The sequence below is a fragment of the Elgaria multicarinata genome, chromosome 5 (genome assembly GCF_023053635.1).
Source record: "Elgaria multicarinata webbii isolate HBS135686 ecotype San Diego chromosome 5, rElgMul1.1.pri, whole genome shotgun sequence".
Taxonomy (NCBI): Eukaryota; Metazoa; Chordata; class Lepidosauria; order Squamata; family Anguidae; genus Elgaria; species Elgaria multicarinata.
In genome coordinates this window covers 82084855-82099774 of record NC_086175.1, presented here as the reverse complement: position 1 = coordinate 82099774, position 14920 = coordinate 82084855, and the positions used below count along the sequence as shown (strand labels likewise).

The 14920-nt window shown below is 38.4% G+C and overlaps 1 protein-coding gene across 3 annotated transcripts in view; it reads left to right on the top strand.

The window, feature by feature from the left end:
* Positions 1-14920, top strand: part of USP25 (ubiquitin specific peptidase 25) — a 74299-nt gene that overhangs the window by 32051 nt on the left and 27328 nt on the right. For all 3 annotated transcript variants that reach the window (XM_063126753.1, XM_063126751.1, XM_063126750.1), the window contains exons 6-12: positions 691-777; positions 2502-2639; positions 4863-4939; positions 5695-5768; positions 7375-7523; positions 10467-10594; positions 13767-13862. In XM_063126753.1, the coding sequence (XP_062982823.1) occupies positions 691-777; positions 2502-2639; positions 4863-4939; positions 5695-5768; positions 7375-7523; positions 10467-10594; positions 13767-13862 (749 nt within the window). The remainder of the gene's footprint in view (positions 1-690; positions 778-2501; positions 2640-4862; positions 4940-5694; positions 5769-7374; positions 7524-10466; positions 10595-13766; positions 13863-14920) is intronic.

The window sequence follows — 14920 nt, the reverse complement described above, 5'->3', positions numbered from 1 at the left end:
GGTGACCTGGGTTGGATTCCTTGATTGATGTCATCTGCAGGATTGCCTATTTGCAAATTGTTTGGATGATCTGTTTGAATAAAACATAATAATATATCTGCATGTGCAATAATTGATCCAGCAGCAATCATATTAATGTTAAATGTTACATTGTCACTGGGCGGCGGCCACTGCTGCTGCTGCTGCTTCTGTGTGTCCTTGAATTCACTTTGGATATTACACACACTCAAAAGCATGGAAGACAAAAGCATGAGCAAGATATGCCTTTTCTTTCCTGCATCTTCTGTAGTACTTGAAATGCAATTTGTTGGCTTTATCCATGTAGAGATTCAAAAACCATGTGGGCCTCAAGATAGTTCATTAAGATGGGAGTCTCAATTTCCTTGCATCACTAGAATGTAGGAAAGGAGAACTGCAAGTCTATGTAATGTTTGAAGTAGCTGTCAGTACCACTACCACTTCACTCTTTAAGGCTGCTGTCCTTTGCACACTTGCCTGAGTTCTTTCATTGAACCAGTCACTCAATCTGCACCTCAAAGTTTGATATCTGAGCTTTTCAAAATAAAGCAAAAATGTAAAAGGCACTCCATATGGGGTACAACCCTCAAATCAGATCTGTACATCTACTGTATGTTGCTGCAATTGTTTACTTTTAAAAGAGGTACTACAGAGTTCCTGTTTCTTTTTCAGTCATTATTTAATCTGCTGGAATTCCGAAGGCTCGTCTTGAATTATAGTCCTCCTGCAAGTGCCCAAGATTTGCCCCGAAACCAAAAGGTATAACTAAAAATACACACGGCCAATAGAGTAATATAATGCCTTGATTCCTAAAACCCCACTATGTCTCTTCCCAGTTCTGGAAAAGTTTGAAAGGAGGAAATGGCAGAGAAACAGTCAGATCTATGAAATAAGATTAAGATCCCATTCTTATACTCAGTTACCCTATGTGCTAATATTTTGGGTTAACATTCAGGTCCTGGTATAGACAACAGAGTATATCCTAACTTCTGGATAGTGTCTGTTGAAGTCCTGATATGGTGCAAACTTGTGCTGGCTGGAAGTCTAGCAAGGGCATTTTACCTTGCATAGAACAGCAAGTTAGGTAAAGCTGTCTAATACCATTTGTCTTATGAAAAGATGCCATGATTGGTATTTACAAATAAGCCTCTGTGTCACAGCAGCTAAAATAGACCACAGAATTGAACTTCAAGGGTTGAGAGACAGGTTTGAGTTTTCTTTCTATCACTGCTGGTGATTTGTTAAATGATATCGTGCAAATCATTGGTGACATTTGCAAGATGTCAATAGTAGTATAACTAACTAGTAGTCCTGAGATGAAAGTCCTGAGGCAGTTAAGGGGAAGGTGGGGCATTTCCTTAAGGAAGAATAGGGATGGGAAACTTGTGGCTCTCCAGATATATGCTTTGGACTACAGCTCCCGTAATCTATGATCATTGACTATGCTGGCTTGGGCTGAGGGGAGTTGTGGTCCTACAGTTGTTATGCAGCCCTACTTAGAACTTAGTAGTTGACAGTATAGATATTGCTGAGCTTACACAGCCCATTGATACCCTTTTTATGGAAGAGAAGTGGAATTGACCTTAAATAATCCATCTGTTTTCAATATTGGTTACTATTAAGGTGTAATCCTATGGAAGCTTATGAACATTCAGTGCAGGGTGGGAGGAGCGATGGAGGGGATCTTTGCCTCCCTTTCCTCCTACCCTGCAAAGCATCTCAAAGGGGGAGGGAAAGAGGTTGCACAGTCCCCAGCATAGCTCGTATCCTGGCCTCTCCGGTCTCCTCCTCTCTCTGCCCACTGAAATTACTCCTTTCTCCCCCTCCCTGAGGTCAAGTTCCCCACATTGGAGAGGTTCTTTCCAATAGGCACAACATGGTTCTTTCCAAACCGGTTGCAAGTTAGGGGAAGAGGGAGGAAGATTGGACCTCAGACTCCCACCTTGGAGCTGGGAATCTGAAATATCCTATGCCCCCTCAGACACTGGCTCAGTTCAGACAACACGTTCCTCTACAGTGGTTTTAGAACTCTACGGTAGAGTTTTTACACCATCGTTGAGAAATGTGTTGTCTGGAGGAACAACACTACCCTATGATGGATTTTTTTTAAAAAAACACACACACTCCATCCTGAATATCCACGCTGTGCAGAGGAGAGTTACTGCATACTGCACAGCCATTGTGTTGTGCGTTGGGCTCTGTGGAGTTTTCTGTTGCGATGAGTGGAGTTTTCCCACTGCATAGAGAAAAGTGATGTCTGAACTGAGCTACTGTCTAAAAGCCATAGGAGTGCTCCCTTAGTTATTCATCCTATTAATTCTGAGAGCATACTTCATCTTTTTGGAGAGGGTGATATGGTTGGTGGTATAGGACAGTATTCTTGGTGCTTTCTCTCCATTACTTCCCTTCAGTAATTTAGGAGTTATAATGTAGTAGCAGAAAAAGCAAAATAACTTAATTATTTAAATTTATTTCAAATACAGGAAAATAGAAATTTGCCTTTTATGCGTGAGCTAAGATACCTATTTGCACTTCTTGCTGGCTCAAAAAGAAAATATGTTGATCCTTCAAGAGCTGTTGAAATCCTTAAAGATGCATTCAAATCTACTGACTCCCAGCAGGTAATGTTACCTTTTCTGTCTTACTTTGAATAGAAATGATTAAATTATAATTGAACAAATGATGCAAATGAGAAATAACTATAGCAAGTTCTGCTAGTCCACTAAAATATCAGATAGACTATGCTTACCTGCTGTGAAAAATTCCACACAGTTCTGCAATAATTGCATGGTCTTTGCACCTTTCTTTGCATTGTGGAATTCATATGCACTATTTTATTTTTAATCTGAAATACAATTTGCCTTTAAAGATAAGCTTATTACAATAATTAAATAATTTCTGTAAACCACCAAGAGTGTTTCGGCTATTAGGCATTATAGAAATGTCAAAAATAAATAAATAAAATTATACATTCTGTAGTTTTAAAATAGCAGACGTAAGGTTTCAAGACTAAATGATATTTGATTAATGGATACTTACGTTGCACAAGGAGGAAAAAATAGTTACTCAACCAATGAAATCCCTGTATCCTTATTTGCAATAAGTTGATATTTATCTTGTTAGATATTTAGATTTTAAAAAAATAGGATAATGGACTCTCTAGGTCAGCCTTCCTGAACCTGGTGCCCTCAAGATGTTTTGGACTATAATTCTTATCATTTCTTATCATTGGCCATGCTGACTGGGGCTGATAGGAATTGTAGTCAAAAATATCTAGAGGCCACCTTGTTGGGAAAAGCTGTTCTAGAGAGTGGGTGACTGTAGCCATCTTATCAGGCTATCAATGAAACTGAAACACTGGTGTAATCTGCATTTTCTATTTTCTGAAACCTCCATGGTTTCTCTCTTAGGAACACAGAAAGGTGCCTTCTACTGGGTTAGAGCATTGGTCCATCTAGCCCAGTACTGTGAGTACGAACTGTCAGTGGCTCTCCAGGGTTTCAGGCAGGATTCTTTTCTGCCCTGCTTGGAAATGCCGGGGCTTGAACCTGAAACCTTCTGCATGCAAAGCATGTGCTCTTCCCCTGGGCGATGACATCTTAACCCTCCATTGATAGAAAAAAGCAAATAATGTATCAATCCAATTGTGGGGTTAAATGTACTTCAAGAAAGCCATAACAATAAAACACCTGGGGAATGATATTAAGCTTGATGTTATTTGCAAGCTTTCTTTAAAAAGCCTTCATTGAGAACTTTCCTTTTTCAGTAAAACAATGACTTGCAAAGAGATTATTAGGGTCAGTAATAATCCATGGTGCAAAGTCGGTGGGTTCTAATTTTTAAAATTAAACTGAAGACTGAGGGAACCAGTATTTTTAAAACTTAAAACAACTTACTGTGCTATTGACACACATACATAAGCATAATGGTTACATAATAGCATAATCATGAGCTGTGAATTGGCAGTAATAAGGAAGCTGCCTTATACTGAGTCAGACCATTGATCTGTCTAGTCCAGTATTTTTGACACTAACTGGCAGCAGCTCTCCAGGGTTTCAGGCAAGATTTTTCCCCCTAACCCTGCCTGGAAATGCCAGGGATCGAACCTTCTACCACTGAGCCACAGCTCCTCTCCAATTTGCAACTATGGCATGCACGTTATGTGAGTAAAGAATGTGTAATTACCCCATTTCACAACAGCATTCATTTGAATAGACAAAACAATTACATGAGGCCCATTGTTGCTACAATTTTCTGTGGTTGCATCACCCACACAGATAATACTTGTCCCTTCTCTTGGTGTCAGAAGTGGCAGGCCTTTTCAGTTGAGGCTGCCTCTCTTGATGTCTCAATCAAGTTGGGTATGTCCCTAGATTTAGCCCAGGATTTGATCAACACTAGACCCAGGATATTTGGGTTTTTTCACTTCCTCATGGATTCCATGTATCATAAGCATTTAAATAGGCAATGTTCACTATATTTGAAAAAGTCACCATACACTACCATTTGTTCAGAATTTAAATAATAGGCATAGGCTATCCTTGAGATTGCTATGGTTCCTTTTGATTAGTGGGCAATTACATCACACTTGCAAGCCATGCAGTGATCTCTCCCAGGCAGATAGTAAAACCTTTCTATGTTGATTCCTCTATATTAGCCCTAGTGGCATCAGGTTCTTCCACAAGTATAATGGCTATAATATTCATAGAATATTAATTTATTTATAATATTTGTATACTGTTTCACATCCAAAGATTTCGGAGTGGTGAACAGCAGAATAAAAACAACCATGTTAAAATAATAAATATTTTTAAAATGTGTGTTTGTTCACTCTCTTTCAACAGCAAGATGTCAGTGAATTCACACATAAGTTATTAGACTGGTTAGAAGATGCCTTCCAAATAAAAGCTGAAGAGGAACAGTAAGTAGCCATTTTGAAAATCTAGCAGTATATCCTGGTATCTGGCTTTCGTCTTATCTTCCCCTCAGCATTTCATTTTCCGTGTTCTAAAGTGGACTCCGTAAGATACAATATATCAACACGGGTAGTACTGATGAAATATCCTGTTGATGCAGCTGTGAGAGAACCAAGAGGTGGGCAAATAGGCAGAAACACCATGATATCCTTTCCCCTCCTACATCACATCCTCTGTGTAAGAACTGCCTTGAGAGAGAGCGAACTAGGGCAGTTCAGGTGCACCTACTCCTTGATGACAAATACAGTGACCCAAACTTCTATTGCTCCAGTCCCCCATGTTTAGAAGAATAAAACGTTCTCCATGCATGGAGGACTACCACTGTTATTGTTTGCTTGCTTAAAATGGAATACTTTTAAGGTACTTGTGTTTTATGGATGTTGCATGCCATTTTATAAACTCTGGCTGAAAATCTGAATGCAAATCGGTTAAATAAATAATAAAGTTTGTTAAAAAAGATTAACCTCAAATCTGATGAGAATTATTTGCTATCTTAAATATAGCTTAAGGTTTTGTGTTTTTTTAAAGTATAATAGACAGGATTTAAGTTAGTTCTATTGAATGCAAGCATTTTAAAGAGTAAAAGATGTATTGATGAACATTTTCTTGTGGTGAGTAGTTTGCTCTTGAAACTCTAGGTGTGTGTGTGTGTGTGTGTGTGTTACACACTTATATTCGTAATATGTTCCTTGTATTTTAGGGATGGAGAGAAGCCAAAGAACCCGATGGTAGAGCTGTTTTATGGGCGATTTCTAGCAGTTGGAGTTCTTGAAGGTATTGTTCTAGAGGGGGAACTTTCTTGTAGCTAAATTGTCTTCTCTTTAACCAAAATTTTAATGATGAACAAAAATAGCTTGTACAAGTAAAACATGTACGTGTTTAGAGTAAAAGTAAGCTGAAAATAATCTATGGGAAATGTTTTATACTCCAGATAGCTGTATGCAAGCCCAGCAGAACAATGTTTTGCAGTTTATGGTTTAAACTGAAGACTGAGGGAACTATCCAGTGCACAAATGATGTTGGGCTAGAAGTCATTCACATTAGTGCAATATAATTTACATTAGTAGGTGTCACATTGGATGCTGACCTAAGCTTCTTTCAGAATGTTCTTTGTCAACATTTCATAACTGATTTATGGAATCCTTGTTTAAATATTATCATTATGCCTCCAATGTTGCCCTTCCCATTTGAAGTTAGCAGGGAAGCTTTCCTATGTGTGGAGATTTTATGTCTGGGGACTTCAATATATATCTTACTGCTGGACCTGGGTAAATATTTCCCATATGCTGCCATTCATCTATCTTAGGCAAGTACTGTCTATCTGGCAACAGCTCCCCAAAGTCTCTAACAGAAGGCTTTCCCAGCCCTGCTGTGAATCCTTTTAACTAGATATGGTGGTAGAGATTGAATCTAGGAACTTAAGCATGAACCACATGTGCTATATCACTGAGATATCCTACGTCCTCATTCCACCCCTCAATTCTTAATAATTGATTTTTGTGACTTTCAGAACAGTAGGTATTGAAACACGTTATTTTTATATTACTAAGGATGCAATCCTATGCATGTTATTTTTATATTACTAAGGGTGCAATCCTGTGCCTTACAACTTTCAGCATGCCCCAACCAGAATGGGGGCATGCTGGGTGTTATAGGGCTTACTTCTGCCTAAACACGCATAAGATTGCACCTTTTAAAGCTCAGTATTTCTTTCTCATTGTATCTTCAGAAAAACTTAGGTTTGAAAGCTTTAGCTAGCTATACAAGTGTTACACAGGCAAAAAAGAAAAAGAAAATGGCTAAGAGGAAGGGCTGATAAATGTCTCTGTGTTTGGTTTTTAATCCTCACACCAATGTTGTGGTAGCCTATGTGGTACCATCAATGTGATTTGTAATAACTGGAATGTATAGCAGAAACCTGCTAAAAGTATATCGTTTGAGAACAGAAAAAAGCAAAAAGACAGTTATCAGCAAGAAGAAAATGTTAATCTCACTGGGTATACCCAATCCATTTAGTATGCCTAATGTAGATATGTGGATCCCAGCCTTCATCAGCTTGGAACCATTATTCTCTCTAATAGCAAACTTAGGTGGGTGAGTCTGTTTAGAATTAGTTTGGAAGCCAAACAGAGCAATCCAAATATAAGGTAGTGCTTTCTAATTCTTGGGGAGAATGCCTAGGTATGCAGACATATATAACTTTATAAATTGAAAAGAGAGGGAATTGACCTACTTGAGACCCTAACAAAAAGTATCCTGGATTAACCAGCTTGTTTAAAACTTGATAATTTAGAAACTGCTCTGAAATCATATGCATTTTCATAGTGCACATATATGAATGTTTACTGTTAAAATCTTAATACCTCCCTTTTTTGATAAGGGAAGAAATTTGAAAATACAGAGATGTTTGGCCAGTACCCTCTTCAGGTTAATGGCTTCAAAGATCTGCATGAGTGCCTAGAAGCTGCCATGATTGAAGGGGAAATTGAATCCTTACACTCAGAAAATTCTGGGAAGTCCGGCCAGGAGGTGAGTAATATGGTTAGACTTCTGGAGACATCTGTAATCCTTTCCATGATGCTGACATAGTTTAAAATATAGATGACACAAATGCAAAATGTTTTGGCAGGTCATTTATTTACTCTGATAAGGCTTGTATGCTGTTTCAGCCCAAAGGAAAAGTTTAATCTCTTACATATTTATTTGGATCACCTTTGATTTGAAAAAATATATTTAGAGAACAGAGCTCTAAATGGGAAGTTTTTTCCATTTTTGTTTTTCTTTTAAAAGATATATTTAGCAGAGGTTGAGATACCTCTTCTTGGGCTGTTAATCCATGACCCTTTTTCAAGCAATGATGAAATCAGCAGGGCAATGTTCTCAAGAGAGGAAATGTTCGGGGTGGGTGGGGGAAGAGACTGTACTAGGCTTATGTGAAATATCCACCTCCCCTGGCATTTTTTCCCTTTGAATTTGTTTCTTTCATCTTAAGTGGTTGAACATATATTGTCTCTTTCCATCGAATACCTGCAATTGCGTTGAACAAATGTGATAATAGCCACCTAGCAATTTTATGGATAGTTTTTCTTTTATTATGTGAGTGGAATACCATGGTTTGCTTTTATCCATATAGATTGAGAAGCAGTCAAATGAAACTGTACCTGTTTGTTTGAAATGTCAATAGACATCAAAACTGTGCTGGATAGGCTATATGTTTACAGTTCTTATAACTTCTAGAGCACACACACTTTAAGTGTACAGCTCTCATCCCATTTATCTTTGCAATAGAATTGGAGCGATGACTGGACATTAGCTGTTGCCAACACAGTAAACGTTATGCTTTAAAGACTTAATTATTTTGGTCTAAGTAAAGAGCAGATTATACATGTTGTCCAGTAAGTAGGAAAGATGGCTTGCTCTTCATTATCAATTTAGAGCAAAGGTGCAGAACCTCTGACACAGAGGCTAAATCCAACCCTTTGGGGTGGGTGGGTGTCCACTCTGGCCTTCAGGGATGCTCTTCCCCTGGCCGCCCCTTTACATGCATTTGGTGCTTTCCTGGCTTTGTGCATCCCCGTCCCCCCATTGGTTGAAATCCCTCTGCTAAGGCTTGCTTACTGGCAGTAAGAGCTTTAAGCTACACTGTGCTGCCATTTTTGGAATTTTAGCCCTGCCCAATTTGCTTTTCGCTCCACCCACAACTGGTATATGGCCCTCAAAAGTTCTTCAAAATGGAAGTTGGCCCTTGGGCTGAAAGTGATTCTGCACTCCTGATGAGTGTCATCTTCAGGAAGAGATTGTTGCTAGGCACAGGTTGCCCAGGTAGGAATGCGTTATAAAAACTAGATATTTATTTATTTCTGGTGCTAAGCAGGATCCTCCACTTGTTACTGTCATCTTTCTCTCCAATATGAAATAATAATAATAATCTCAGAAAAGTTGCTGTTAACATTAGGGGGTTTGAAACATTTATCTTTTGCAGATGATGGAGTCATGTCCTTGTTCATACATGAGTAAATGTTATCTACCATTTTGTAATACATAGGACCTAGCATCAGACCCTAAAATTCTAGATTTTATAGTGTCAAACTGACAAACTATGAGGATGTACTTTACACCTGTCTATGTGTTCAGACATGGAAATGTCTCTTGCATCTGTATCTTCCAAAACTTAACTTGAATTGTGGAAAGGTACTTTCAGTATCATGAAGCAATCATGCTGGCATCTTGAGACTGATGGACACTTTCAATTTTAATAATAAAACAAAACATCTTTTTGGATGAACTCTCCGACCCAACCTTTTTTTTTTCCACACAAAAAACCCCTTTGTTGCTTAGAGAAGATGTATACATTTGCTTCTTAATGGGATTCCCTTATGAATAGGAGTTAGCTTCTCACGTATATCTAGAGATCTGTCCACAGTTCTTGGGCTTTCTTTGTAGATAATGTCATTTGTGTTTTTCATTTTTCATTTTTTTTTTGTCCTGATCTTCTCTAAGGTTCTAGGATAACATCTTTCCCAAAGAGTTTCTCAGTGCAATTACTGCATCCAAAGTTCAGCCTAGTGAGTTGGAATAAAGAGAGCAGATCTGTTCACTTTCTAGAAAAGCAGACACTACAAAATTGAAATTTGTATGCATCTGACACATTTTGATTATTATATTCCAAGGTCAGTAATTTGGATTAAATACGTGAATAAAGCAAAGAGAAAAAAGTATGGAATGCTTTTCCAAATTTCAAGATAGAAATATTATGCTATTTTAGCATTTTAATCAACTTAGTTTTCATCTTTGAACAAAAGGGAGTTTGCACTACATTCAATATTAGAGAATAAACAAGGAAATCATTAGTTGTAATGTAGAAATTCATTGCTGTAGAATTACAAATTACCAGCAGAGACAAGATGCCATCTGATTTGAAAATCAAAGGATAATGTGATTAAATACTAATGTGAATGTAATCATACAATAGCAGCACTACGGTGCTTATAAAATGAGGTATAAAATAATTCTGATCTTTAGAAGGCTAAAAAGATAACAGACCTTTTTAGAAGCAAAGCCTAAGAGCAGTGTTTTTGTCCCTGTCGGTGGTGTGAAGTGTACAAGATGTATTAGTCACACAAGCCTTAATGTAACTAAACTTGTGTGGTTTTTACATTCTGGATCTGTATGAACCCTCTGAGTAACATTGTTCTAAGCATGTATTTAATTGTCTTTCTGACATTTATTGAAAATTGAGCCTATTAATAATAGATATGAGTCATTCTTTGAAAGCAAATATATCTTATTTATTTATTATTTTATTTATTTATTTAACTTGAAACACAGATGTAAAAGATGATGTGCCAAGGAAAGTTTATGCTGATTTATTCTCTGAAGTATGTTTTTTACTCGGATGATAAAGTTGAAAGGTTATGCTCTTTTACAGATAATATGGTTAAAATGCAATCGTTCTGTGTTTTGTTTTCTCAGCACTGGTTTACTGAGCTTCCTCCTGTCTTAACATTTGAGCTTTCAAGATTCGAATTCAACCAGGCTTTGGGAAGGCCAGAGAAGATACACAACAAGTTGGAATTCCCTCCAGTTTTATACCTGGACAGGTACAGAACCTTGTATAATTTGATATCTGGACGATATAATTTAGAATTTAATGTTCAAAGAGTACTAACGAACTAACAAAGAGCATTTATTTATTTATTTATTTATTACATTTTTATACCGACCATTAGCCGAAGCTCTCTGGGCGGTTCACAAATACTGATATTAACCTCTGAATTTCTACACTTAAAACAAATCAGCTTTCTTTGTGAAAATGATGCAAATCACTAAATGTGGACACTGCAAAGTCAAAAATTAATATATATTGAGAGTCAGAGAATATTCAGAGGTATACTTAGTAGCCTCTCAAAGTTATGGAAATCTTTCCTGTCAGAAACTTGGCAAAGCCTGAGCTTCTGGGCTCTTCTGGAAGCATTGCAAGTATTCCGAATGAAATGAACTTTCAGTGATCAAGGTTAACGATAAAAAGTGTGCCAAGAATGTGTTAATTAGGCTAAATATATGTTTTATAATAAAATAAAACATATTTTACTATATATGACTCCCAGAACCGGTTAGGTGAAAATGATGATATTGCTTCTTTTCCCTGTGTGAAACTTAATTCACATTTTTTTAAAAATATTGAGCGAGACCCAGTGTTGCATGAGTGGACTTCTGCAATGTGTCTTTCATTTCTCTCATGCTGTACACCCCCAAAATCTGCTCCAGTGGTTTGGGGGACGTTCTGCAGATTTTAGGAGATGCAGTGGGGAGCGGGAATTAATGCCACTCCCCGTTCTGTTGTTGGAAACTGTTCCGTAGGCGTGAGGGGCTAATTTGCTCCAACACATAATATTTAAGCTTGAGTAATGGGTTGTTTTTTTAATGGCAATAATGTAAGATATTTTTAAAATCTGTAAATAAAAGATAACTCTTGTAAATGTTTTAATACAACTTTGTTCACCCCATCTTTGCTATGACTTATAATTGCATTTCTAGCACAGCTAAGTTCATGTGTAGTTTACATCTAGAGTGTAAACTTTAAAATTGTCTTCATAAAGCTTCAGATTTCTCAGTACAACTTGTGTGCTTTAGGGAGACAAATAGTTTGGATGTGATATTGGCCAAGAAAGGTTTTTTTGGATGAGCTGGAACTATGTCTCATGAATTCTCCTTCAGGAAAGGTACAGTAAATAATACTGTCCATATCCCCTGCTAGGCACCCTCCAGTGGTCAGAATTAAATCCATTGGGAGTACGCTAATTAAAGAAAAGTAACGTTGGCTGTCTTGAACCTTCTAGATAGGACAGAATGATAGATTAAAAGCCACTTCTAACATAAGCTGGATAGTATGTAGTAATGCATTCCAGAAAAGTGATTCCTAAAGTAGTTATCAGGCACTGCATCAAGCTCAGCTTCAGGGGCAGGGTGGAGGTAAAAGGATTATGTTGCGCTCATCAACTACCTTGTCCAACAGTCAGCCATACTCGATAGGACAGGGATTCTGTTGCTGTACCATCCATCCCGCTGCCTAACCATCTCCCATCCTGAGCTGACAGAAGTGGTCTTGGAAGTGGTCTTGAGGACCCCAAGGGTTGTATTCAACATACATACCAAGGCCACCTTGTCTGGGGTGGCTTGGGATTTCGTAACTACTATGACAAACATAGAATTGTCTTAATTAATATCCACCCTGAAAGAACAAACATTGGACTTGGTTTTCTGTACTAGTTTACGGGACAATGACTGATGGGTTGGGGAGCTAGTAATAGCTCCATTGTCATGGGCGGCTCATTATCTGACCAAATGTGACCTGTTGGCCACTCTTAATCTTTACATGGGTAGTGGATCAATTCTAAAGGCTAGCCGCAAAGGCTGATGTATCCAAATGGTTTCCTGAGGCCTATTGGAGTTTCCTATAGTTTTAGGAGGCAGTTCTGTCTTGGCCCTGGCCTTTGCTAGGAATGGGAAGTTGACTTGCGCCATCAATATGGTTTCTTCTAAGTGTTCTCAGCCTAATCATAGAACCGTATCATTTCCTTTGTATTCTGAGGAACTGAAGGCTATGAAATGGTTGAGTCAACAACTAGAGCACAAATAGAAAAAAATAACTATAATGAGGGAGGTTGAATATAGGTGAAAAATCAGCTTAGGGCTTACTTTGTTGTGATGATGGTACTTTACTTCTCTGGCACCATTGCATCTACCATTGCATCTACTGAATGCCACAGGTGTTCTCAGTGGTGAAAATGTTGCACTCTGAAGGGTTGGGAGAGCAGGAGGCACCCTTGAAGGCTTGCTGTGACAAATTTGCATTACATTTTTCAGACAAAGTCATTCTTACTCACTCTGATTTGGGTACCTGCATTTTGACAGAGTCAGAGATGGATGTGTCCATAGTTCCACTTAGCCATGTTTTACTGGATAGGTTTCAGCTTGTGCAGCCTGATGATGTGGACAAATTACTTGGTGCTTTGAGACCCATCACCTGCTCTTTGGAACTATGCCCTTCCTTGATATTAAAATCTGATAGGACTGGGCTTAATATCCGGACCATATGGATAGTTTATGCTAGACTGAAGGAAGGTGTGGCTCCCACTGCAATTAAGGAGGCAATGGTTAAACATTTTTAATGAAATTTGGATCCCTTGATTCTGGATAGTTACCCTGTATTTAATCCACCATTCTTGAATATGATCCTGGAAAATGTGGTTTATCAATTCCACATATCTGGCGTCGTTTGGGACAAAAACAGTCTCAGTCGGCCTGGTGGATGACTTACGCCAAGGAATGGGCAAGGGGGAGTGCCACCCTGTTCTCCTACACCTCTCAGTGGCTTTCAACGCCATCAACCATGGTATTCCTCTGGGACACAACACTAAGATAGGACTGCGGGGCATGGTATTACAGTGAGTCCAAGTCCTTTCTGTAAGGATGTACCCAGAAGGTGATGCAGGGTGACTCTTGTTCCACCTCATAGTCACTGGCCTATGGGTTAACAGGGGTGCCTTCTATCAGCTTCAGAAAGTTCACTAAATGCACAGGTTTTGCATTTCTACTGGCCAATTCAAAATAAAGTTCTGCATTATTTGGACAGTATGCAACAGCTATGAATGTTCACTACCTATTTCAAGAAGGTATAGAAGAACAAAATAATATTGTTAATCAATTTTAAGGGCTGTGCACACATACATGCATGATCAATCACTTTTCTACCACTCCTTGCTTTGACAGATATATGCACAAAAACAGAGAAATCACACGAATAAAACGGGATGAAATCAAGAGACTTAAAGAATACCTCACAGTATTGCAGCAGAGGCTAGAACGGTAATATAGGATCTGATATGAAATGCAACACATGGGGAATTTCAGATGTACAAATTCAAAATCTGTTTTGCCCCTGTGTATTTTTTTTCCACTCCAAATGTTAACTTGTATTACTTTTCTGTTGTTTTACTTTACTTATTCTGTATTTTTAAAATTCATTTAGACTAGGTGATATTTAGTTGGAGTTAGTTTGTTTTGTTATGAGAGTATATGAGCTTAGGCTCTACAGGATTCTTTCAGGGCTTCCCATTAGCTCTGTTTGGGCATTCTGCATGCAGATAAACCAAATGTGACAAGAAGAAGTACTCCATTCACATCCCACTCTTTTTCTGCGTCCCTCACCCTCTACTCATGGAGGGCAACATTCTAAAGAGGAGAGCTTCTGCTCTCTGTGGAGGCTTTCCAAACAAGCCAAAACGCTGGAAAAACTGTTTTCTGGCTCACGTGGAAAACCTCCATATATAGAATGCCTGAACAGGGCTATAGTATTAGGAACATAGGAAGCTGCCTGACACCACATCAGATCTTCAGTTGATCTAGCTCAGTATTGTCAATGTTGTCTGACAGCACTTCTTCAGGATTTTAGACAGGATTCTTTCCCAGCCTTACCTGCACATTAAACTTGGGGCCTTTATCATGCAAAGCATATGCTGTACCACTGGGCTACATCCCTTCCCCTGAACAGATGTTAGTTGATAGACTCCAACCTCTTTGGTTGGTGGGCATATTTGAGCGCCAAGAGAGATTTCTGCAGATACATTGGTACACAAGGTACCACCATGTTGGAGATCCTAGTGATAAACAATGATATGATATTGTCTGAATAAATGTTAGTTAATACATCTGTAATCATATTTAAGTTTCACACATTATCCTGGATCCATAGGTATCTTCCTTTGTGGCAATGTATTTATGTGCACTGGCTCCCAAGTGGTTCAGACCAATTTTAACCAATACATGTATACTGCAGCTGCTATTCTCAAGCACTTACCTGGAAGCTATTTGACTTCTATTACATACTACAACCACACTGCCAGTGTAGTGTGTTAAGTAAGCCT